This window comes from Bufo gargarizans, chromosome 2 (genome assembly GCF_014858855.1).
Source record: "Bufo gargarizans isolate SCDJY-AF-19 chromosome 2, ASM1485885v1, whole genome shotgun sequence".
Classification (NCBI taxonomy): domain Eukaryota; kingdom Metazoa; phylum Chordata; class Amphibia; order Anura; family Bufonidae; genus Bufo; species Bufo gargarizans.
Window position 1 is genome coordinate 2,054,877 of NC_058081.1, and position 27,345 is coordinate 2,082,221.

The following is a 27,345-nucleotide window of genomic DNA, read 5'->3' on the forward strand; positions in this document are numbered from 1 at the left end:
ATCTTTATTGGGTACTGGTATTGTCACCCACCTCCCCACTCTGTCACCGGGTCACTGTGGTCTCCTGATGCTGCTGCTGCCACTTCCACACTATGTCAGCTTGCCACTCTGTGGCCTCCTGATGCTGCCGCCACCTTCACACTCTGTCATTGTGCCACTCTATGGCCTCCTGATGCTGACGCCACCTTTAGACTCTGTCATTGGGCCGCTCTGTGGTCTTTTCATGCTGCCGCCACCTCCACACTATGTCACATAGCCACTCTGTGGCCTCCTGATGCTGCCGCCACCACCACACTGTCATTGTGGCACTCTATGGCATCCTCCTGATGATGCTGATACTGCCGCCACCTTAAGACTCTGTCATTGGGCCACTCTGTGGCCTCCTCATGCTGCCGCGACCTCCAGACTCTGTCACCGTTCCACTCTGTGGCCTCCTGATGCTGCCGCCACCTCCAGACTCTGTCATTGGACCACTCTGTGGTCTCCTCATGTTGCCGCCAACTCCACACTCTGTTCCACTCTGTGGCCTACTGATTCTGCTGCCACCACCTCCAGACTCTGTCATTATGCCACTCTGTGGCCTCCTGATACTGCCGCCAGCTACAGACTTTGTCATTGGGCCACTCTATGGACTTCAATGCTGTTCCCACCCTCTCCACTTCATGACTGGGCCACTATTTAACCTTTTTGGCTTGGCTGACAAAATGTATTTGACCCTTCTTCTGATCTGTCAGAAAGAAGGTAAATTGAGACACACAATGGATCCTGTCTGTGTAGCAGCTGTAAGTCCTGTATGGTCCCATCAGAATTCGCTTATGATTTAGTAGCCAAAATCAGGAGTGGGTACAAAACACAGAAGACATGCAAAAATTCCATTCACATGTCATCTCTGTTTTGGATCCACTCCTGTTTTTTTTGGGCTCTAGCAATACTGATGGATTACTGACCAAATGCTGACCGAGTGAAGGCGGATGCTCCACAGACAGGATCCGTTTTTTGGGGGTTATTGTTCTGACGGATCAGAGGAAGGGCAAAATAATCAGTGACGTCAACACAACCTTACTGCTGACCCCCTCTCCACTCTGTCGGGGGGCTCTACTTGTATAAGCGTTTAATAGAACAGGTTCTGTAGACATCTATGTGGAATCAGCTGACGACGGTGTAAAAGGAGTGCGCTTCCTTCTTGGCGCTAACATCAACCTGTAAGGCTGAGTTCATACTTGAGTTATTTGGTCAGTTTTGGCCCCGTGACTGTCCAAATAAGTGAAATGTGCAGTGATTCTAAGAGCGACGCCTGTCATCTGCATGTCATACAGACTCACAGTGTTATGTCACTACCACAGCAGACTCCCTATGTGTGTTACTGCAAGGCACAGTGTTCTACACCATTATAGAGGCTCTCTGCAGCAGGGAAATTTGAGTTTTTAACTAAATTAGCCGCAAATTTATTCGGATCGAACCACATTTTTCCCCAAAAATTCGGCAAACCGGCGAATAGAATTTTTGAAAAATTCGCTCATCTCTAGTGTTGAGGCATGGAAAGACCTGAATCAAAAGAGATACTAAATTCTACCAGAAAGGCACCGGTAAAGTAGAAATACATGAGGTCAGATACGAACCATAGTCTACACCGAAAACCAACAGAACCAAGAGCCTCGGCAAGACTTTAATGTATTGTCTCCAATGGAGGGGTCAGATAGTTTATCATTGTAATCTCAGTTTCTATAATAAGTGCTGTTGGTGGTTGGAACTGCATATTTTCTTCCTGAAGATTACACACAGTTGGGGAAACTCTGCATGGAGACCCTGAAAACTTTTGACTAATTGAATTATGATTCCTCTTACACTTTGGTTCCTCAGACTATAAATAAGGGGGTTCAGCATTGGTGTCACTGCTGTGTAAAAGACAGAAGCCACCTTATCCCGTATGGTAAAGACACTGGAGGGAGAACGCAAGTATGTGAACAATACAGTGAAATAGAAGATGAAGACACACATGAGGTGTGAGGAGCAGGTACTGAAAGCTTTCCTCCTACCGTCTGTGGATCTCATGTTTGCAACTGAAAAGATAATGAGGGTGTATGAAATGAGGATAGTCATCAATGAGCTGATGGCCAAAGAGCCTACCATGTAGACAGTGACCATGCCACTGGTAGAAATATCTGAGCAAGACAGTCTCAGAACAGAAGGAACATCACAGTAGAAATGGTCAATGAGGACTGACCCACAGAATTGTACAGTGAAAGCAAAGCTGGTCTGTACAGAAGACTGTAAAAAGCCAATGGAAAAGGAAACAAGAACGAGAGATAGACATTTCTTCTTCGTCATTATGGACACATAGCGGAGAGGGTGGCAGATAGCTACATAGCGGTCATAGGACATGGTGGAGAGGAGAAATGACTCTGTAGCTGCCAAAGCTGCATAGAAGAAAAACTGAAGAGCACAGCCTTCAAAGGAGATGGTGTTCTTCCAGCAGCTAAGGCCCACAAGCATCTTAGGAGTTATTGTAGAAGAATAAAAAATGTCCACCAAGGACAGGTAAGTTAGGAAGTAGTACATTGGATTCTGGAGGGTTGATGTGGTCCTGACAATAGCCACCAAGCCAAGATTGGCAACTATGGTAACAAGGTAGACATGCAGAAAGAGTATGAAGAGGAAGGATTTCAGGATGTTATTATCTGTCAATCCAGAAAAAACAAACTCTACAACTATTGTTTGGTTTGTGACATCCATAAAATTGATCTTCTTCACTGGAGAAACAAAAGAATTGAGATCACACAGATCAAAAAGATTCTGATCTTATAAATGACAAAAAAAAAAATCCGAACCTCAGCCAGGAAAGCATTCAAAGCAATAAGAAATTCTAACTATAACACAATAAATTAGACATTTAATAATCCAGGGTTGTGGTTGGATACATCACTCTGGGGTTATTTTTCATAGTAAATGTTTTTGGGAAAAAAAAGCCTTCATGTTCGCCTGGAGGAAGGTGTTGAGAAGTAGTCCTAGTTTACAATTCTTGACACAGAAGAACATGAGAATACCCCTTGAGTTATTGACTTAAGAATATGCCTCTTTTAGTATACAGTGTTGTCCTGCTGTCCTTTGAAGCAGCTGACTGGCATTGAGCTATTTAGTCTATGATCTTCACTCGCAAATGATTCAGTTTTACTGTCAGTTGTTTCTTTAGAAGGTTTCCTTATCTCAACCACTTTGGTAAGTTCTGTTTAATGTCTCTATAGATTGTCTCTTATCTGATGTTTCTTGAGATATCTCTAGAGTGTCCCACATTCTCTGCCATAACTTTTATATGAACAGGATCTGCATGTAGAGATGTCTCTTATATGTTCAGGATTTGGTCAGAATTAATGGTGTCGTCAATGCTGAGAAATATAGGCAGATACTTCTACATTTCTATTTTAAGGCATTCTTACTTTGCAGCATTTTTCCACACCTGCCCAAACATTTTGCACAACACTGTAAATTATATAGAGATATCTCTTAATGTCTGTAGAGAAGTCTCTGAGATAATATATCCAGTAAAGCCTCTTACCTGATAACTTGAGATGCCTCATACAGTGTCTTGAAAAAGTATTCATACCCCTTGTACATCACCCTAAACACATCATCCCTACCATGAGACATGGTGGTGGCAGCATCATGTTGGGGGGGAAGCTTTTGTTCAGTAGAGACAGGAAAGCTGGTCAGAGTAGACAGAAAGATTGATGGAGCTAAATACAGGGCAATCCTGGAGGAAAATCTGGTAGAGGCTGCAAAAGACTTGAGACTGGGGTGGAGGTTCACCTTCCAGCAGGACAATGAACCTCAACATCCAGCCAGAGCTACAAGACTTGAAAATTGCTTCTCACAGACTCTCTCCGTCCAGTCGAACTGAAGTGTGGGCACAATTGTTAGCCTCTAGATGTGCAAAGCTGGTAGAGACCGATCCCAAAAGACTTGGAGCTCTAATTGCAGCAAAAGGTGGTCCTACAAAGTATTGACTCTGGGAGGCTGAATACACTGTCCAGATTTTACTGAAAATCACGTCTCATTTTCTTTTCACCGCACACATACTTATACTTTGTGTTGGTCGGTCACATAAAATCCCAATAAAAAGCATTTAAGTTTGTGGGTGTAAAATAAAAAAATGTGGAGGAGTTCAAGGGGTATGAATACTTTTTAAAGACACTGTATATAATGTATTCAGAGCTGTGCAGAGATTTCTTGATGTCTCTTACCTGATATATCTTGGGTTGTCTCTTGTGTAATATGTTGAGATATCTCTTACGTTTCCCACATGCCATGACTTTGATGTAACAGGATCTGAATGTACTTTCTCCTCTGTAAATGCTGATCTTTTTATAATAAAGCCTGAATACCTTAGAGAAGGTCTCTTCTACCACACAATCCAGAGAATACTCACTGGGGACGAGACCTTCAAGGAACATTTTCTATAATAAGCCAATTGCTTATTGAACATTAGAAAGACCAAGTAACCTACCTAATGATAAAACCGTCCCTTAATGCATTCTTTCCAGGCTGAGATCCGATCACATGAAATTATAGGTCCAAAGCCTGAGGCTGCAGCATAGAGAGACTCTGATGACCGCATGTCCCCTTCTTATAAAGTAGTGTGATGTCATTGAGAACCTGTGTGGATCCTAATCATCCAATCTATCAATGTTCACACATGGTCATACACTAGACCAAGCTGGGTGTAGATATTAACCTCTTAAGGACACATGACGTAACGGTACGTCATGTATGGTTCCGATCACTGCCGCGCGGCAGGCGGTGATCGGAACCCGGTGCCTGCTCAAATCATTGAGCAGGCACCTAGGCTAAATGCGCCGGGGGGTCCTATGACCCCCCCATGTCGGCAATCGCAGAAAACCGCAGGTCAATTCAGACCTGCGGTTTTCTGCGTTTCAGGGTTATTAGGGTCTCTGAAGACCCGATAACCCGGAACAGGATGGTGATGTGATTTCACCCCACCAATCTAGCGATCCTGAGTGGTGATGGTGACATCACCTCTCAGTATCGCCTCTGATTGGTCTGTGGGCGGTCCGGCGCGATATTCAAAAGAGGCAGGCGCTCCTCTCCTCCTCCTTTTGTGTTCCGGAGCCGGAGGAGAGAAGAGCTGCCTGCACGTGTCGTCCATCGGTGCCAGCATCACCCCATCTGTGCCCCCCAGGACCCGATCTGTGCCCCAGCACCCCCCATTTGAACTTCAGGTACATAGGGAAAGCATAGGGAAAGTTTGGATTAGGCTGAAAAAAAAAAGGGAAAGTTAGTTGCATTAGCTTTGATTGCATTACCCTAAATTAGGGTGTCTGGGGTCCACAGCACAGCTGTGTGACCCTAGACCCCACAGGGGTGCTGCCACTTGCCCCCCCTGCTCCCCCCCCCACTTTTTTAGGGTGCAGTATTATTATTTTCTTCGTGTACGCTGACTGTGGCCGGCACTCTTAGCGTCCGGCCACTGTTAGCGAATCGCACACCCCACCGCTGATCAACTTTGGACGGTTGATCATTTTTTTTTTACACTTTTTGCTCTTTTTTTTAAGTTACTTTTATTTATTTTTTCTGTTAGTTTTAGGGTTAAGTCCGCGAACACCCGTGCCCTCACACACAGGCACACCAAATAAAGATTTACACACGCGCTCATACACACACAGACACACACTCCCCTATGGCCCACCGGACGTTCTCGGCCAAGAAGGCATACGCCCAGCTTTCCTCCGACTCAGAGGGTCCCAGTGAGGACGAGGATGACCCCACATTCCTGTTGTCATCCACGTCCTCCTCATCATCTAGCGATGATGATGAGCCCCCAAGGTGGCGGAGACGCCGCCAGGCGGAGCAAGGGGACCGCCATGTTAGGGACCCTGTGGCCCACACTAGTACGAGCAGCTCTGGGGCTCGTACTGGTTTCCCGGCCCACCAGTTAAATCCACCGGAGCACCCTGTCGGTGAACTAGTCTGGTGTAGCCCAGAGCAATGCGAGCCTGTGATTCCTGATTTTGTAGGCCAATCAGGAATCCAGATTTCCACAGTGGGCTACACTGAATATAACTTTTTTTTGTCATTTTTTCAGTGACCCACTGGTAAATCTGTTCGCCCCACAGTTCGTTGCTCAACAACCAGGCTCCTTATTGGCCAGGCCCGGTGGCTGGACACCGGTCAGTGCAGCCGAAATGAGGACATTTTGGGGCCTCGTGCTGCATATGGGCCTGGTCAAGAAACCCAGTGTCAGGCTGTACTGGAGTGGGGACGTCCTATACCAGACCCCACTTTACAGTACGGCCATGACACGCTACCGGTTTGAGGCCATCCGGAAATGTCTGCATTATTCCGATAATGCAGCATGTGCCCCCCCCCCCGAGGTGATCCTGCCCATGACCGTCTGTATAAGATACGGCCGGTCATCGATCACTTTGGGGCCAAATTCATGGAGGCCTATGTACCTGGAAGGGAGGTCGCGGTTGATGAGTCTCTCATTACATTCAAGGGGAGACTCATTTTCCGCCAGTATGTGCCCTCCAAGCGGGCGAGGTATGGCGTGAAGCTATACAAAATTTGTGAGAGTACCTCAGGGTACACTTACAAATTTCGTATATACGAGGGGCGAGATTCCCGGATTCAACCCCCAGAATGTCCCCCCACTCAGCATGTTACCGGGAAACTTGTGTGGGACCTTATGCACCCACTGCTGGATAAGGGTTACCACCTGTACGTGGTTAACTTTTATACCAGCATCCCCTTGTTCCAGTCCCCTGCCGCCAGATCCACGTCCCCCTCCTGGTACCTATCCCCAGGGGTGAGACCCGTGCCCTTACCACTGGAAACCTGATGCTGGTCAGATATAAGGACAAGAGGGATGTCCTTGTACTGTCCACAATTCATGGTAACGGCATCACCCCTGTCCCTGTGCGAGGTACCGCGGCAACGGTCCTCAAGCCTGATTGTATCATCGACTACAATCGATATATGGGAGGAGCTGATCTCTCTGATCAAGTCCTCAAGCCATATAACGCCATGCGCAAAACCCGGGCATGGTACAAAAAAGTTGCGGTCTACTTGGTGCAGGTTGCCATGTACAACTCTTTTGTGCTGTCTCGGAGCGCTGGCAACACAGGGACATTCCTCCAGTTCTATGAGGCAGTCCTCAAGGCACTGATCTTTTCGGACTGGGAAAGAGCAGGCCGGAGTACCTTGGGAACTGTAGGTGCCCGGATCGTCCCTGGCCAACACTTTCCAGGTGTGGTCCCCCATACTGGAAAGAAGGGACGAACCCAAAAAAGGTGCAGATTGTGTCACAGGAGGGGGATACGGAAGGACACCACAACTCAATCTGACATGTTCCCCGATCATCCGGGCCTCTGCATTACCGGTTACTTCAGGGAGTACCACACTTCCATGGAGTACTAAATTTATATCCCAATTTAGCACTGACATCGGATGAAAAAACTGGTTCTCAGACTTGAGACACCCAAAAAAACTTAAATAATTTATTAAAAGTAGACATTTTAGGTATCGCCGCGTCGGTAATAATCTCCTCTATAAAAATACCCCATGACCTAACCCCCCAGATTAACACGGTCAAAAAATAAAATAAAAAAAAGGTGCAAAAAAAGAATTCTTTTGGCACCTTACATAACAAAAAGTTTAATAGCAATCTATCAAAAAGTCATATAGCTCCCAAAATAGTGCCAATAAAACCGTCCGCTTATCCCGAAAAAAATGAGCTCCCACATAAGATAATCGGATAAAAAATAAATAAAGAAAATGACACTTAGACTTTAGAGATACTAAAAAATTTTGGGGTTAAAAAAGGATAATATAGTCAAAAACCTAAATAATTGTAAAAAAAAGTAGACTTATTACGTATCGCCGCGTCCGTAAGAATCTCCTCTATAAAAATATCCCATAACCTAACCCCCCAGATTAACACGGAAAAAAAAAAAACGGTGCCAAAACCGCTATTTTCCATTTCAATCCGTTTTTTCCATGAACAAAACAAGGGTTAACAACCAAACAAAAGTTAATATTTATTACCCTGATTCTGCAGTTTACAGAAACGCCACATTTGTGGTCGTAAACTGCTGTATCAGTAAAAGGGAGGCCGCAAAAGGAAAGGACCGACATGGTTTCTGGAAGGCCTTTTTTATTGACACCATGTCCCTTTTGAAGCCCTTGATGCCCCCCTAGAGTAAAAACTCCCTAAAAGTGACCCCATCTAAGAAACTACACCCCTCAAGGTATTCAAAACTGATTATACAAACTTTATTAACCCTTTAGGTGTTCCTCAACAGTTAATGGGAAATGGAGATGAAATATCAGAATTTCAATTTTTGGTAACCTTGCCTCACAAAAATGTAATATAGAGCAACCAAAAATCATATAAAAATAGTCCCCCAAAAAATGCCACCTTATCCCGTAGTTTCCAAAATGGGGTCACTTTTAGGGAGTTTCTACTCTAGGGGTTCATCAGGGGGGTTGAAACAGGACACGGTGTAAATAAACCGGTCCATAAACATCAGCCCTCCAAAAACCAAACAGCGCACCTTTCCCTCTATGCCCCGCTGTGTGGCCGTACAGTAGTGTACGGCCACATATTAGGTGTTTCTGTAAACGGCAGAGTCAGGGCAATAAAGGTACAGTCATGTTTGGCTGTTAACCCTTGCTTTGTTAGTGGAAAAATGGGTTAAAATGGAAAATTAGACAAAAAAATTAAATTCTCAAATTTCATCCCCATTTGCCAATAACTCTTGTGCAACACCTAAAGGGTTAACAACGTATGTAAAATTAGTTTTGAATACCTTGAGGGGTTTAGTTTCATAGATGGGGTCATTTTTGGGTGGTTTCTATTATGTAACCCTTGCAAAGTGACTTCATACCTGAACTGGTCCCTAAAAATTGGGTTTTTGTAAATTTCTGAAAAATTTTTAGATTTTCTTCTAAACTTCTAAGCCTTGTAACATCACCAAAAAATATAATATAATTCCCAAAATAATTCAAACATGAAGTAGACATATGGGGAATGTAAAGTCATCACAATTTTTGGGGGTATTACTATGTATTACAGAAGTTGAGAAACTGAAACTTTGACATTTGCAAATTTTTCCAAATTTTTTGTAAATTTGGTATTTTTTTGTGCGAAAAAAATAATTTTTGGGACTTCATTTTACCAGTGTCATGAAGTACAAGTGTGACAAAAAAACTATCTCAGAACGGCCTGGATAAGTCAAAGCGTTTTAAAGTTATCAGCACTTAAAGTGACACTGGTCAGATTTGCAAAAATGGCCTGGTCCTTAAGGTGAAATAAGGCTGAGTCCCTATGGGGTTAATATACACTATTTGACCAAAAGTTTGTGTACCCCTAGCCATTACACCTATATGAACTTGCTTTGCATCCTGTTCCACAACCATGGGTTTTAATATAGAGTTGAGGAGTAAGAGGAGAACGTGGAATCTGCATGACCAAGTACAGGAGTCAACAATGTTTTCTGCTACTACAGTCATTCACACTTTGCTGATGTGGGGTACACCGTTAAGACACTCTTCACGCCTGGACACATCCTGACCGGATGTTTCTTCAAAACCCTGTATCCCGCAGTGGAAACCACAGCCATTATTGTAAGAGCCCTGTTGCCAGTAATAGATACTACTAAGAGAGACTTTAGCAAGATAGTGTACACAGAGTGCCATAACTCCTGTCCTTACGTAAATCCATGCATCTCTATCTGGGGGAGAATTGCACTGTGTACAGTTGGAACTGTTTACTATAGTTGGATGTACTACAACTATTTTGAACTATAGTAAAGAGAGACATTTATTATTCTATCTCTGGCCTGGTTTCATGACTCCTACACCATATGCTGGCACATTGCACTCTACACACCGTGCCTTGCACCCATCCAAACACCTAACATCAATGGCACCCTAACTACAATTAGACAGGAGCCCCAGAACCAGGGTGTGCCCAGAGGGAAGAAAAGGTGCACCCTCCATTCACTGAAAGGCCCCAGGAAGCAACGATGTGAGGAAATCCAACTTCATTGACTGTGACAGCCAGAGCCACTATCAAACTTGTCCTCTGCTCCAGCTCTTGCCGGTTCGCTGAACATGCTGATCTTAGGCTTGCTGACCAGTCAAGCCCTGGCAGTGGGACCTATCAGTGAGGCTGGACGATGAGCCAACCAGGTTCTTGGTTCAGCATCCAATCCTAGAGCTAAGCGGAGTACTTAAGTGATTGTGTATATGGTGTCCTAGATCTGTTTCCTCCTTTGTACTTTAGCTCTACACCTGCTTGTTTACCCTCTATGTCCTGACCATGGATAGCTCCTAGAACACCCTCTTTTTTTTTATTTTTATATATATATTTTTATTAAGTTTGAGAGATTCCGTACAATGACAAGAAAATTACATATATCAGGCAATTCGAAGGTATTACAATTTCCTCCATACATCATTGCGTTACATCAATCAAAGTATAGCAGAGATCAATTCAAACAATACATTTGGAATCTCATTTTCCTCTCTCCCTCCCCCCAACCCATCAGATGCAGATCAGTTGTCCTAGGAATATCTCAAGGAAACTCTAAGCGCAATATAGACAGCTGCCCTTACGTAGGTTTCTCAGAAAATTAGATCATATCCCCCCCTTCCAAACGTAAATGCGCTTGATCCCCAAGTGAGTCTGAAAGTGACATCTGGTATTTATCCGGTTACTTGCAATGGACCTAGATCTCCCTTTAAGTCTTCTTTTAGATACCATGCTGTCAGCCTGAATGGGCTCATAATTTTCATGAACTCCGTGTTCGGAACATATGACAAAACAAACAGTTTCCATGTCCGATATAGACGCTGTCCAAGCACCTCTTTGCAGTTTAATGCTTCTAACCATTCCAAATGAAATAAGTCACGCATTTGAGCTACCACCATTGCCATAGTGGGGACCTCGGTTGATAGCCAAAGCTCAAGCAGACACCTTTTGGCAACCATAAATAGTTTGTGACCCACCAATGGTATTTTAGAAAGATCACCTTCCTTCTCCCCTAAAGTCTGGTTAGCTGAATGATTTTTAGCATCACAATGCAGTATTGCCGCCGATGGCGTAACTGCAGCGCGTATTTTGCTAATCTTCCCCAACATCTGGCCGATTTCCTCCCAGTAACCACCCAACTTCAAGCACAGCCATAGACCATGATATAGATCTGTCTTGGGGGTGTCGCACTTGGGGCAAGCTGTAAGTCTCCATGGACTAGCCGGGGAACTAGGGATATCAAATCCATATATAGCATGGTGTAAGATTTTTACGTGGGTTTCCCTCCATGTTTCATTTATAATGGCCTTGCGCATTGCTGAAATCCCTGACCAGATCGTTTCATGAATCTCCACCACCCCTAATTCTTTAGCCCATTTTTTTATATTCCCTTGGGATCTTTAGCTCTCCACCCTATCTCTCAGCACATGGTGTAGCATTGACAGTGACATCTTCGTCTTAACACTTATGAACGAATCAAAATCATTAGGCTTCCATTCCATTGACAGATCTCTAGATAAACTCCTGCAGTAATTCTTTACTTGAGTATATTGCATGAACGAGGAACTTCCTAATGCCAATTTACTTTTCAATTCCTGCAAATTTGCCCACCTCCCCTCAGATTTATGGAACATATCGCCAATTTTATTCAACCCCTTGAGGGCCCAGTCTTTAAAAAATACATTATCACTACCTGATCGGAACGATGGGTTCCCCCGTATAGGGAGGTGTTTGGATATCTGGTATGGGAGATGGAAATGGGTTCTCAGGGCCTTCCAGGCTACCGTCGTGTCCCTTATTATAAGAGAGGATTTGAGGTGAACCGGTAGAGTGGGCCTCTTAGCATGTAGCAAAGCCACAAGGTCCCAGGGCCGCGCCAACTCCCGCTCTAAGGCCAAGTTTGAGTAGTGATTTGTCCCATTGACCCAGTCTAAGATGTGTCTACTGATAGACGTCAAGTTGTAGCCTCTAATATCAGGAAAATTCAGCCCTGCCTCCTCCTTCCTCAGTTTTAGCTTATCCAGTGCAATTCTAGGCCTCTTTCCCTGCCAGATAAAACAAATGAATCTACTTTCCAGTAATTGAACATCCGCGTGACGAATGAGAAGCGGGATAGTCTGGAGTGGATAAAGAAGCTTGGACATACTCATCATTTTAATGAGATGACATCTACCGACTAAGTTTAGCGGCAAACCCTGCCACCTATCCAACTCTTGTATTATCTTAGCTATGAGAGGGGGAAAATTCAAGGTATACAATGAATGCGGGTCCCTGCCAATATGAATGCCCAGATACTTGATACTCCCTTGCTCCTTTGTTATATTCAAGTGTTTTGGTATCTGATATCCCCCCGCATCCTTCTGGGATAGGGCCAACATCTCGCATTTTGACGCATTCAATCTATACCCTGAATAGGAACCAAAGTGGTTCAGAGCCTGAAAAATTTGATCTATGTGCTTTCTAGGGTTGGCTATGAATAGCACTATATCGTCTGGGAATAATGCGACCTTCAATTGCCTAGTCCCTATCTCTATTCCTTCATATAAATCTGAATGGCTTAATAACCTAGCTAGTGGTTCAATGGAAAGGTTAAACAATAGGGGTGATAGGGGACACCCCTGGCGTGTCCCCTTTTGGAGATAGAAGGGCTTGGACAAGAAGCTCGGAGTAGAAATCCGTGCCCTAGGTAGACTGTACAATCGCGTGAGAAAAACCCTAAAAGTCCCCGAGAACCCCATCTTATACAGCACTGCCTCCAGCCATGCCCACCTCACATTGTCGAAAGCTTTCTCAGCATCTAAAGTGAGCATGGCTGGAGCCTCCCCAGGTCGCGGTCGGTGGCGAACTCTGTCCAGGACCGGTAATACCGTGCGGATATTTGTTACCACTGAACGGCCCTGCACAAATCCCACCTGCTCTTTACCAATGAGTGAAGGTAATATGGCCACCAAACAATCTGCAATAATCTTTGATAGAATTTTGGTATCCACATTAATTAGAGATCGGTCTATAGGACCCCGGTAATAAGGGGTCTTTACCCGGCTTGGGAAGTAATTTGATATAGGAGATGTTTTCCTGGTCTGGGGATGCTTTACCCTGTAGTACTGCATTATACCATTGTAGTAGGACCGGCGTTACCTGCCCTATTAATGCTTTATAATATTCCCCGGGGTACCCGTCTGGACCCGGCGCTTTAGCATTGCCTAACTTTTTAATGACCGATTGAAGTTCTTCAAGTCCTACCTCTCTATTAAGGAGTTGTAATTGTTCCGTGCTGAGACACGGTAATTTTACCTTTTCCAGGAGGGAATCCGTAAGATCAGGTCTGGTGGTATCTTGGTATAATTTCTCATAATATTCGCCTAGCATGGAACTTATCCTAGCAGGGTCAGTAATGACTTGCCCTTTCCGTTCCTTAAGGCCAGATATAAACTGAGGGGCTCGCCTGCCTCTTGCAAGATTTGCCATAAGGCGCCCAGATTTATTTCCAAATCTGTGCAACGTAGCCGTAAGTCTAGTATTATTTAGCATCTCCCTGTTTTTTTCATTAGCCTCAAAAGCCCCCCTGGCATCCAACCACTTTAGTCTATTAAGGGCTGTAGGGCTCATCCTGTAGTCCTGGTAAGAGTCTCTTACTAAGGGCCCTTTCACACTTGCGTTGGCCGGTTCCGGCATAGAGTTCCGTCGTCGGGGCTCTATGCCGGAACAATCCTGATCAGGATTATCCTAATGCATTCTGAATGGAGTGAAATCCGTTCAGGATGCATCAGGACGTCTTCAGTTCCGGAACGGAACGTTTTTTGGCCGGAGAAAATACCGCAGCATGCAGTACTTTTTGCTCCGGCCAAAAATCCTGAAGACTTGCCGCAAGGCCGGATCCGGAATGAATGCCCATTGAAAGGCATTGATCCGGATCCGGCCTTAAGCTAAACGTCGTTTCGGCGCATTGCCGGATACGACGTTTAGCTTTTTCTGAATGGTTACCATGGCTAAAGTCCTGGCAGCCATGCTAAAGTGTAGCAGGGAGCGGGGGAGCAGCATACTTACCGTCTGTGCGGCTCCCGGGGTGCTCCAGAGTGACGTCAGGGCGCCCCACGCGCATGGATGACGTGATCGCATGTACACGTCATCCATGCGCCCGGGGCGCTCTGACGTCATTCTGGAGCGCCCGGGAGCCGCGCGGACTGTAAGTATACCGCTCCCCCGCTCCCCACTACTACCATGGCAACCAGGACTTTAATAGCGTCCTGGCTGCCATAGTAACACTGAAAGCATTTTGAAGACGGATCCGTCTTCAAATGCTTTCCGTACACTTGCGTTTTTCCGGATCCGGCGTGTACCTCCGGCAAGTGGAGGACACGCCGGATCCGGACAACGCAAGTGTGAAAGAGGCCCTAACAAGCTTGTTTGCTCAAACTTTGTTTGAGTTTGTTTCCGAAGCCCAAAGACATAACTCATAATTTTCCCCCGTATGACTACTTTAGAGGCGTTCCACAACAGCTCCGGTGACTCTGTATGTACCTGGTTGTCACCCATGTATTCCTCCTACCATGCAATTAACTTGTTAGTAAAATCCTCACTCGTCACCAGATTCGAAGGGAATCTCCACAAATAGTCGAGTCCCTTGGGGTATGTGTCTCTCACTTGTATCCAGATTGGGGAGTGATCTGATATCACCAAGTCGCCAATAACAGCCTTTTCCACCTTTCTCATCAAATCAGAGCTGGTCAGTATATAATCTATATGCGACCAAGAATCCTGCGAGTGAGAATAGAAGGAGTAGGATCGTTCATCAGGGTGCAATTGGCGCCATGGATCAACCAATACCACCCCTTCCATCAATCTACTTAATGCTCTGTCATGGTTGCTTGTAGCTGCCTTTGGGGAATTACCACGCTGCCTGTCTTCTGCCTCTCTCACCACAGAATTGAAATCCCCCCCCACTATTTTATTCGTGCAGGGGTCAGTCAATAATTTGGATTCTAGATCTTTGAAAAAATTCCCATTGGTTTTGTTGGGGCCATACACATTATAGATGCTATAGTGTGTTCCTTGAACCGCAATCAGGATGTGGATAAGTCGTCCCCCTTCATCCGAAAATGATCCTAGAACCTGACAATTTAGATTTTTGTTAATTAGGATTAGTACCCCAGCTTTTTTTACGACCAAAGCCGAACCGTACACTTTCCCTACCCACAATTTATTCATCCTTGCAAAATCGTTCTCTGCAAGGTGCGTTTCCTGAAGTAGCACTATATCCGGGTCAGCCCTCTTCAGGTGACGCAACACCATCCATCTCTTGTGGGGTGATCTTAGGCCCTTGACATTCCAGGATATGACTTTCATTCTCCTAATCTCCTAGGTGCTATACAAAAAAGAACGGGAAGGGTCAAAATCCTTATCCCCTATTCGATTAGAATACTCTCCCTTGAGAAATAGAACAAAAAATCTCCAGCAAATATAGCGAGTTCCCCTCCCCCCCTTCAAACAGTAACTGTAGAACAATGACCGTCAGCACCAACGGTTAAACCAGCCCCACCTCCCACCGTATTTACTTTTTGTTATTGGAGCTTCCTTTTTTCTGAGCTGCCAAGGCTCACCCACCCCCCACCAACTGTGTATTGGTCTGCTATTACATCATAGCACATCTTCCACCACGTGGCATAAGCGGCCTACACATTCCTATGAGGTGCTAGTGACTGGGTACTATTGGAACACCTATTAAACATATTAAACATTTTAGCACCAGAACTCACAATAACTTCACCCATTTCCGCGGCATCTAACGTCAGTACCTCACTTGCCCGTGGGCTAACATTACATTACAATTAACTACATCGGGTTAAACCGGAGTTCTTAACTGACGCGTGGCGCACGGCCCCTTCCAGGAGGCTGCTCTCCACCTCTGCGACCACGATCCCTCTGAGAAAGATGTTTCTCCTCCGGGCTGCTTGCTCTCTCCCAACGCTTATAATTACCCCTACCACATCTGAACACCCTCTTGTCATCTGAATTGGCTTCTATTGATCCTCCTGGTATATTGGCCATGGCTGTTTTCTTGAGATTAACCTCTTATCTTCTGAGTTGGCTTCTTCTGGTCCACCTTGTATTCTGACCATAGCTAATACCTGGATTAACCATTCATCGACTGTTCTCTACTTGTTACCGACTCTTTCTGGCTACCACTCTTTGCACCGCGGTCATTATGGTAGGTCTTCTTCTAGGCTAGCACCACTGATGTAAGCATGATTCCTAGAGGTCAAGTTCATCCAGCCTTGTGGTAAGCTCTGGTGAAGAACCTAAGGGTAGCCTTAGATTCCTACCACCTAGGGCATTGGTAGCAGTTTCTGGGTATGCAGGTTGGGGTTCCAGGTGGTGACTATAGTATTTCCTAACACAGGTACTTAGTAGAGATAAAACTATTGATTCTACACAATTTTTTTTACAAATTTCCCAAAAGCTCAGTTTTTTTTTAAGTGAATCTGGAACTTTTATTATTTGTCCTGCAAGAATCACTCAAAATGGCTTCCATCATTTTACAGATCAGAGGACAGAGAGGAAGGAGGATTACATGGTCTTGTGTAGCACACTGGCGGCAGGGCCGTCTTTAATATTTATTGGACCCTGGGCAAAAATTTACTTGGGCCCCCTGGATCCCGCCTTCCCACACCTTAGCAGGCAATCACGCCTCCACCACAACACACACAAAAAATCCACACATCTGGTAGAGTCCAGTGAATAACTGTAAATACTTCCAGTTCTGAAGACTCCAGCGGCTCAGGATCAGTGCTCTGGGCTGGAAGTGGGCACCGCACTGCAGGAATGAGACCAGGGGCTCGGCTCACCCTAGCGTTACAGTGCACCCCAGCACCCCACAGTATGCAGTATAGCACCCCACACTATATAGTACCCCACAGTATATAGTAGAGCAGTATAGCAGCCCACAGTATACAGCACCTCACGGTATACAACACCTCACTGTATACAGCACCCCAAACTATACACGATACAGTCCCCCACACTATACAGTACAGCAGTATAGCACTCCACACTATACAGGCCCCCCCCCCACTATACAGGCCCCCCACAGTATACAGATCACCACACAGTATACAGCCCACCACACAGTATACAGGCCACCCCCCCCCCAGTATACAACCCCCCCCCACAGTATACAGCCCACCACACAATATACAGCCCATTACACAATATATAGCCCACCACACAATATACAGCCCACCACACAGTATACAGCACCCCACTATACAGTAGTTTACAGTATATTAACATAACAGCCCCGTCACCTTTTTCTGATGTAATCTTTACACAAAAAAGCTCCACAGTTAACTTCAGCAACACTCAGTAGGACCTGTGATGACCTCATAGCCATGTGACCAGTAATTGCTAGGTTACTGGTCACATGGTAATGATGTCATTAAGGTCCTAGAGCAAAACTCATTAAGGTCCTAGAATTAAGATCATTAACACAGTACGATCATGATGCCTGTGTAGCCGACAGCCTGATGCCCAGGGCAGCTGCCCCTTTTGCCCCTTGGTAAAGACGGCCCTGACTGGCGGACTTTCCCACAATGCCTTGCAGGCAACCAAAGAATATGTGTAAGTGGCATCAAGGTCCTTGGGATGGGCTGATGCCCAGGTAGCGAGCGGCACTCAGTGTTAATTAGCTTTGGAAATTTCAGGTACTTATGTGCTTGGCATGTGGCCCCAGGTGCCTTCATGAATTAAACTGTTCTGAGGGTGTGCCTTGGGGAAATCAAGTACTGTTCTCAACATCTAGGTGACCCTCTCTTCACTGTGTGTCAAACCTGGGATTGAAGGAGAAAGTACCATGAGTACCTGATAACCACCCCCACTAACACTCCTATTCTCCCCTCATACTCCCTCTTAGTTGCAGCAGAAGAGGGAGAAAGACGATGTAAGAAAGTTATTTCCCATCACCGTCCTGATCACAGGTGATCCAACGCTACTGAACCATAGGAGCCGCATTCAGATAATAGACCTCCGAGGAAGGCCTTGACAGTCCGAAACGTCCGGTCACCAAATCTAATATATGTGATCAATTTTTGATTCTGAGATATAACTGGATCATGAATCTCATGTGATGTAACACGAATAAAATGCCATAAACTGCAGCCCTATAAATAGCGGCAGCCATCTTAGATTCTGCCATTTTCCAGTGTACTTAGTGCAGGGACAGACGTCTGCAGGCGCTAGGGACAGTGCTAGAAAAAACGTCATTGTGCTAACAAAAAAAAAAAAAAAAAGATTTACAAGTGCAGGGAAAGATTATTCAAGGTGTAGGAAAGGATGGGGAGGAATAATTCCACAGCATTTATGTAGAACAGGGTTCAGTAGGGGAGGTTACAGCCTGGGGAACAGGAACAATCCTATTACACTTTGCTGCACTGACTGCGGAGCCACATTGCCATTATACAGCTCTGTAATTCCAGCAAACCGTTCTTGTTATTGTGGTGCCAGTGCTGTGTGATACCGCCATTAACAGGGGTTATTACAAGGAAATATTTCTAGGTCTTATTTGCCCTTGTGCGGTGCAGTTATATGTTCTAAAGCATTTTTGGGCTTGTATTAGTGGGAAAAAAGGGCTTATTAGCGAAAATTACAGCCCTTTTTGTCGTGTATTAGTGGCAAAAGTAAATATATATTTGCCGCTCAGTGGTGCAGTTATATGTTTTATAGCCCATTTTTGGGAGTATTAGCGGAAAATGAAAAAATACATTTGCCGCTCTGCGGTGCACTTATGCAGCGTCCCACTGCGTGGGTGTGGGCACTGCTTAAAAGTACTTTTTTGGGTCTTAACAATGTATTGTACGGTATTGTATAACTTTGTATTTATGTATCTACAAAATCCCTGTTACCAGGCAGATTAGGTGTAATTTATACATCCCACCACTAGATGGGGATAAAGTTCAGGTCCTATATATACCCAGGTCAGGCCTAGTGAGACAGATTAGGTCAGATGAGAGTTGATGATTAGTTCAGTGGGGACAGAGACAGGTCAGAGTGGAGATCAGTAAGTAGACAGATCCAGCACTTCAGCTCTGAGGAAAAGTTTTAGTCCAGCAAGGGACAAAAGGACAGACTTATATACATCCAAAGGATAAAAGCCGCAAACCAGGCATAAAGGACCTTTGGGACATTCAGGTAAAGGCTACCATAGCCTCCAGCAACCTCACCCAAAATTGCACTGATATTGAAGATAACCCACTGCTCTCAAAACTAGAAACCTGAAAAGCCTAGAAACAGTGGATTTGCAGAATTAACTCTGTACCATCGAGAAACTGCATTTTTGTACTGCTGCAACCAAAGACATCAAAAGTAAAAGTTGTGAGTTGCATGTCACCACTGTCTACCTCATTATTACCACTTATGGTTGTACCACCATTAACGGTACTGGCGTCACGACAAAAACCATCAAGGGACTCAGCCGCCACAAGCACCCTAAGCACCCCTAACATCAAGGGCACCTCAACCACCATCTTGGCTGATGCTTCGCTACACAGAGCGTGCCCCGGAGGATTTCATGCTGTCCACCTCAACACTGTGCTGCCGGCCCAGGGAGGCTTTCTGCTAACCGTGAGTAAACTGATGAACTGTGTGTTATATTATTTGGCCCCTCATCGGTCCACCGTGCACCTCACGTGTTGCCCCTGCGACTGGCTGGCTGCACTTATCTGTAGTAAAGCCTTTTGTGACGTGTTTTAGTGGAAAAAGAAAAAGTACTTTTTTCGCTCTGCGGTTCAGTTATTTTTTGTTAAGCTTTTTGTGATGTGTATTCATGTGTAGTTTTTTCCCCTAAGCCACCGGAGGAGGTGAACATGGCCATATGTAGAATCTGTGGGCAGAAGGTGAAACGTGGCCAGGGTGACAATGTTGGCACTACGGCCCTGCGTCAACATATTCAGCGTTGCAATACAGTGGCCTGGAAGAACCGTGGCTCCGATGTGTTGGTGCAGCCTGCCACAGCAACCGCGGCATCACCCAGTGACACACACCCGGTTTCAGGCAGTCAAGGCTCCACCACCTCAGCCAAAGGGAGCTGTCTGTCATTCCCATCATCTGCTAGTTGAGATGCTCCTGCTCCTCATACTCCTCGTCACTCATTCCGTCAGCAATAGATCACTGAAGTGATTGCCAAGAGACAACAGTATGCGTGCACTCATCCAACGGCGCAGAAGCTGAACGTGCTCCTGTCCAAGTTGCTGGTTCTGCAGTCCCTCCCTTTCCAAGTGGTGGACTCTGCACCTTTCAGAGAACTGATGGCTTGTGCCGAGCCAAGGTGGAGAGTCCCAAGCCGTTATTTCTTTGCCAAAAAGGCAGTACCAGCCCTGCACACACATGTAAAACAGAAGGTGGGCCACTCCTTGAGCCTGTTGGTATCTGCCAAAGTGCCGACGTGTGGAGCTGTAACTACGGTCAGGGACAATATATGTCCTTTACGGCCCACTGGGTGAATGTGGTTCCTGCACAGCCACACCAGCAACTTGGCCAGGTGACGCCGCTTCCGCCTCCAGGTTCTCACGCCGTTGGTCCAGTGACAATGTCCACCTCTGCCTCCTCATCCTCCACCGTGTCCTCAGCCTCCACTGCAGGGAAAATTTACAGTGCCCCTCCAGCATACTACATGTGCAGGACACGGCGGTGTCACGCTGTTCTGCACCTCGTTTGCCTGGGTGAATGGAGTTACTGCTCCGTGTGATTCATCAAGAAATTGAATCTCGGCTTTCTCCGCGAAAACTGGAAATTGGAACCATGGTGACTGACAACGGGAAGAACATTGTGTCGGCGCTGTGTCAAGGAGGGCTGAGCCATGCACCCTGCATGGCACACGTGTTCAATCTGGTTGTCAAGCGTTTTCTAAAGTTTTCCACCCATCTGCAAGACATCATAAAAATGGCCAGGAAACAGTAGAAGAAAGGGCCCCATAGCAAGGATCAAACCAGGCCCCCCACACAGGACAGAAGGGTTTCTGCCTAAACACCTTTCAGTGACCCTTGGGCAATTTTTTCCACTGCCTCCTTTTCTAAAAGTTGTTTCTATTAGAGGGTTGAGTCCTGACCAAGTTCCCCCCCCCCCCAGTAGAAGAGGAGATGATCTCCATTAAGACTGGGCCCCCTCTTGCCCTGGGCCCTATAGCAGTCGCATGGTCTGCCGCTATGGTAGTCATGCCCATCCCCCAACATGATATGCGACATTTACACCCGTTGGAATTCCACCCTCCATATGTTAGACCAACTGTATGAACAGAGAAAGGCCATAAACGATTTCCTGATGATCCAAGCAGACAGGAGTACTCCTCTGTGTAACTTAGATGTCAGCCAGTGGCAGCTCATGTGTGACACCTGCCGTCTGCTCGTGCCCTTTGAGGAGGCCACGTTATTTGTCAGTTGTCAGGACTACGAGATGAGCGATGTCATTCCACTGCTTCATGTCCTGGAACAGATGCTGCTAAATCTGGCTGGTCTGGGGACTGGAGACGTGGTGCCTAAATCTCATGGCCACATGAGCCCTGTGGGGCTGAACTAGGGTAGAAGGAGGAGGACATTGGAGCTCAAGCAATGTGTAGCAAAATGGATGGTTTTTCTGAACAGGTGACAGGAGAGGATGAGCAGGAGCAGCCAGAGAAGCAAGAGGGAGATGAGGAATACGAGGCAGAGGACCCAGACACACCGGCAGTATGCAGTGGAGATGGAGGCAGGGAGTCCCTCTGAGTCACTTGCGCATATGGCCCGATGCATGCTCACTTGCTTGGGTAGTGACAGCTGAATTGTCACCATTCGGCAGAGGGATGACTTCTGGCTCTCCACCTTGTTGGACCCTTGCTACCGGTCCAAAATGGGGGCCTTTTTTTTACACCCGCTGAGAGGGAGGACAAACTGAACTACTACAGAGACATCCTTTGTAGTCAGTTGGCAGCTGCCTATCTGTGCCATTGTACATCCTCTCACAGGTCTGACCGGGGGGCCGTCTGTGCTCACGTTCCACTGCCATGGCTGCTGGGGAGGTGTGGGTTGGCAGGAGCAGTACTAGCTCCATCAGCAGCAGCCTGAGTGTAGAGTCGCTGATGAGCAGCTTTCTTCACCCAAATAATGAAGAAACTACTCACCAGCAGCTAGACATAGAGCAGGACCTGAACCAGCAGGCGGTGGCATACTTGGACGGCATCCTGCCACCCCACATTGAATATCTGCTGGACTACTGGGCAGCCAAACTGGATTTGTGACCACAACTGGCAGAGTTTGCCCTGAAAAAGCTGTCCTGCCCGGCCAGTAGTGTGGCATCAAAGCGGGTGTTTAGTGCAGCGGAGGCAATAGTTACCCTAAGAAGAACTCGCCTGTCCACCCAAAATGTGGGAAGACTGACCTTTGTCAAGATGAATAAGGCGTGGGTCAGCCAGGATTTCCACCCATCAATGCCTGATGTATCAGACTAGATCATTCATGGTGTCATACCAACACTCTGACAAAAGAGACTGGTTTCTTCTGGCTACCTGCCTCAGCTACTATTCTGATGCTGCCACCCGCCTAATGCCACACATCTGATGCCAAGTGCTCATTCTTTCACCCACCATCTTTATTGGGTACTGGTATTGTCACCCACCTCCCCACTCTGTCACCGGGTCACTGTGGTCTCCTGATGCTGCTGCTGCCACTTCCACACTATGTCAGCTTGCCACTCTGTGGCCTCCTGATGCTGCCGCCACCTTCACACTCTGTCATTGTGCCACTCTATGGCCTCCTGATGCTGACGCCACCTTTAGACTCTGTCATTGGGCCGCTCTGTGGTCTTTTCATGCTGCCGCCACCTCCACACTATGTCACATAGCCACTCTGTGGCCTCCTGATGCTGCCGCCACCACCACACTGTCATTGTGGCACTCTATGGCATCCTCCTGATGATGCTGATACTGCCGCCACCTTAAGACTCTGTCATTGGGCCACTCTGTGGCCTCCTCATGCTGCCGCGACCTCCAGACTCTGTCACCGTTCCACTCTGTGGCCTCCTGATGCTGCCGCCACCTCCAGACTCTGTCATTGGACCACTCTGTGGTCTCCTCATGTTGCCGCCAACTCCACACTCTGTTCCACTCTGTGGCCTACTGATTCTGCTGCCACCACCTCCAGACTCTGTCATTATGCCACTCTGTGGCCTCCTGATACTGCCGCCAGCTACAGACTTTGTCATTGGGCCACTCTATGGACTTCAATGCTGTTCCCACCCTCTCCACTTCATGACTGGGCCACTATTTAACCTTTTTGGCTTGGCTGACAAAATGTATTTGACCCTTCTTCTGATCTGTCAGAAAGAAGGTAAATTGAGACACACAATGGATCCTGTCTATGTAGCAGCTGTAAGGCCTGTATGGTCCCATCAGAATTCGCTTATGATTTAGTAGCCAAAATCAGGAGTGGGTACAAAACACAGAAGACATGCAAAAATTCCATTCACATGTCATCTCTGTTTTGGATCCACTCCTGTTTTTTTTGGGCTCTAGCAATACTGATGGATTACTGACCAAATGCTGACCGAGTGAAGGCGGATGCTCCACAGACAGGATCCGTTTTTTGGGGGTTATTGTTCTGACGGATCAGAGGAAGGGCAAAATAATCAGTGACGTCAACACAACCTTACTGCTGACCCCCTCTCCACTCTGTCGGGGGGCTCTACTTATATAAGCGTTTAATAGAACAGGTTCTGTAGACATCTATATGGAATCCGCTGACGATGGTGTAAAAGGAGTGCGCTTCTTCTTGGCGCTAACATCAACCTGTAAGGCTGAGTTCATACTTGAGTTATTTGGTCAGTTTTGGCCCCGTGACTGTCCAAATAAGTGAAATGTGCAGTGATTCTAAGAGCGACGCCTGTCATCTGCATGTCATACTGACTCACAGTATTATTTCACTACCACAGCAGACTCCCTATGTGTGTTACTGCAAGGCACAGTGTTCTACACCATTATAGAGGCTCTCTGCAGCAGGGAAATTTGAGTTTTTAACTAAATTAGCCGCAAATTTATTCGGATTGAACCACATTTTTCCCCAAAAATTCGGCAAACCGGCGAATAGAATTTTTGAAAAATTCGCTCATCTCTAGTGTTGAGGCATGGAAAGACCTGAATCAAAAGAGATACTAAATTCTACCAGAAAGGCACCGGTAAAGTAGAAATACATGAGGTCAGATACGAACCATAGTCTACACCGAAAACCAACAGAACCAAGAGCCTCGGCAAGACTTTAATGTATTGTCTCCAATGGAGGGGTCAGATAGTTTATCATTGTAATCTCAGTTTCTATAATAAGTGCTGTGGGTGGTTGGAACTGCATATTTTCTTCCTGAAGATTACACACAGTTGGGGAAACTCTGCATGGAGACCCTGAAAACTTTTGACTAATTGATTTATGATTCCTCTTACACTTTGGTTCCTCAGACTATAAATAAGGGGGTTCAGCATTGGTGTCACTGCTGTGTAAAAGACAGAAGCCACCTTATCCCGTATGGTAAAGACACTGGAGGGAGAACGCAAGTATGTGAACAATACAGTGAAATAGAAGATGAAGACACACATGAGGTGTGAGGAGCAGGTACTGAAAGCTTTCCTCCTACCGTCTGTGGATCTCATGTTTGCAACTGAAAAGATAATGAGGGTGTATGAAATGAGGATAGTCATCAATGAGCTGATGGCCAAAGAGCCTACCATGTAGACAGTGACCATGCCACTGGTAGAAATATCTGAGCAAGACAGTCTCAGAACAGAAGGAACATCACAGTAGAAATGGTCAATGAGGACTGACCCACAGAATTGTACAGTGAAAGCAAAGCTGGTCTGTACAGAAGACTGTAAAAAGCCAATGGAAAAGGAAACAAGAACGAGAGATAGACATTTCTTCTTCGTCATTATGGACACATAGCGGAGAGGGTGGCAGATAGCTACATAGCGGTCATAGGACATGGTGGAGAGGAGAAATGACTCTGTAGCTGCCAAAGCTGCATAGAAGAAAAACTGAAGAGCACAGCCTTCAAAGGAGATGGTGTTCTTCCAGCAGCTAAGGCCCACAAGCATCTTAGGAGTTATTGTAGAAGAATAAAAAATGTCCACCAAGGACAGGTAAGTTAGGAAGTAGTACATTGGATTCTGGAGGGTTGATGTGGTCCTGACAATAGCCACCAAGCCAAGATTGGCAACTATGGTAACAAGGTAGACATGCAGGAAGAGTATGAAGAGGAAGGATTTCAGGATGTTATTATCTGTCAATCCAGAAAAAACAAACTCTAAAACTGTTGTTTGGTTTGTGACATCCATAAAATTGATCTTCTTCACTGGAGAAACAAAAGAATTGAGATCACACAGATCAAAAAGGTTCTGATCTTATAAATGACAAAAAAAAAAATCCGAACCTCAGCCAGGAAAGCATTCAAAGCAATAAGAAATTCTAACTATAACACAATAAATTAGACATTTAATAAACCAGGGTTGTGGTTGGATACATGGTATCACTCTGGGGTTATTTTTCATAGTAAATGTTTTTGAAAAAAAAAAGCCTTCATGTTCGCCTGGAGGAAGGTGTTGAGAAGTAGTCCTAGTTTACAATTCTTGACACAGAAGAACATGAGAATACGCCTTGAGTTATTGACTTAAGAATATGCCTCTTTTAGTATACAGTGTTGTCCTGCTGTCCTTTGAAGCAGCTGACTGGCATTGAGCTATTTAGTCTATGATCTTCACTCGCAAATGATTCAGTTTTACTGTCAGTTGTTTCTTCATAAGGTTTCCTTATCTCAACCACTTTGGTAAGTCTTGTTTAATGTCTCTTTAGATTGTCTCTTATCTGATGTTCCTTGAGATATCTCTAGAGTGTCCCACATTCTCTGCCATAACTTTCATATGAACAGGATCTGCATGTAGAGATGTCTCTTACATGTTCAGGATTTGGTCAGAATTAATGATGTCGTCAATGCTAAGAAATATAGGCAGATACTTCTACATTTCTATTTTAAGGCATTCTTACTTTGGAGCATTTTTCCACACCTGCCCAAACATTTTGCACAACACTGTAAATTATATAGAGATATCTCTTAATGTCTGTAGAGAAGTCTCTGAGATAATATATCCAGTAAAGCCTCTTACCTGATAACTTGAGATGCCTCATACAGTGTCTTGAAAAAGTATTCATACCCCTTGTACATCACCCTAAACACATCATCCCTACCGTGAGACATGGTGGTGGCTGCATCATGTTGGGGGGGAAGCTTTTGTTCAGTAGAGACAGGAAAGCTGGTCAGAGTAGACAGAAAGATTGATGGAGCTAAATACAGGGCAATCCTGGAGGAAAATCTGGTAGAGGCTGCAAAAGACTTGAGACTGGGGTGGAGGTTCACCTTCCAGCAGGACAATGAACCTCAACATCCAGCCAGAGCTACAAGACTTGAAAATTGCTTCTCACAGACTCTCTCCGTCCAGTCGAACTGAAGTGTGGGCACAATTGTTAGCCTCTAGATGTGCAAAGCTGGTAGAGACCGACCCCAAAAGACTTGGAGCTCTAATTGCAGCAAAAGGTGGTCCTACAAAGTATTGACTCTGGGAGGCTGAATACACTGTCCAGATTTTACTGAAAATCACGTCTCATTTTCTTTTCACCGCACACATACTTATACTTTGTGTTGGTCGGTCACATAAAATCCCAATAAAAAGCATTTAAGTTTGTGGGTGTAAAATAAAAAAATGTGGAGGAGTTCAAGGGGTATGAATACTTTTTAAAGGCACTGTATCTGATGTATTCAGAGCTGTGTAGAGATTTCTTGATGTCTCTTACCTGATATATCTTGGGTTGTCTCTTGTGTAATATGTTGAGATATCTCTTACGTTTCCCACATGCCATGACTTTGATGTAACAGGATCTGAATGTACTTTCTCCTCTGTAAATGCTGATCTTTTTATAATAAAGCCTGAATACCTTAGAGAAGGTCTCTTCTACCACACAATCCAGAGAATACTCACTGGGGACGAGACCTTCAAGGAACATTTTCTATAATAAGCCAATTGCTTATTGAACATTAGAAAGACCAAGTAACCTACCTAATGATAAAACCGTCCCTTAATGCATTCTTTCCAGGCTGAGATCCGATCACATGAAATTATAGGTCCAAAGCCTGAGGCTGCAGCATAGAGAGACTCTGATGACCGCATGTCCACTTCTTATAAAGTAGTGTGATGTCATTGAGAACCTGTGTGGATCCTAATCATCCAATCTATCAATGTT

At 45.5% G+C, this 27,345-nt stretch overlaps 2 protein-coding genes across 2 annotated transcripts; both read right to left on the reverse strand.

Moving 5' to 3' along the window:
- Nucleotides 1-1,722: 1,722 nt before the first annotated feature.
- On the reverse strand, nucleotides 1,723-4,304 carry LOC122929169 (olfactory receptor 1020-like). The gene is made up of 2 exons (XM_044282677.1): nucleotides 4,289-4,304; nucleotides 1,723-2,750 (listed from the first exon to the last, which is right to left on the reverse strand). The coding sequence occupies exons 1-2, from the start codon at nucleotides 4,302-4,304 to the stop codon at nucleotides 1,723-1,725; spliced, it is 1,044 nt and encodes a 347-aa protein (XP_044138612.1).
- A 20,073-nt stretch (nucleotides 4,305-24,377) lies between these two features.
- On the reverse strand, nucleotides 24,378-26,964 carry LOC122929170 (olfactory receptor 1020-like). Its single transcript, XM_044282678.1, has 2 exons — nucleotides 26,949-26,964; nucleotides 24,378-25,405 (listed from the first exon to the last, which is right to left on the reverse strand). Exons 1-2 carry the CDS (start codon nucleotides 26,962-26,964, stop codon nucleotides 24,378-24,380), a joined length of 1,044 nt encoding a protein of 347 aa, XP_044138613.1.
- Between the last annotated feature and the right edge of the window lie 381 nt (nucleotides 26,965-27,345).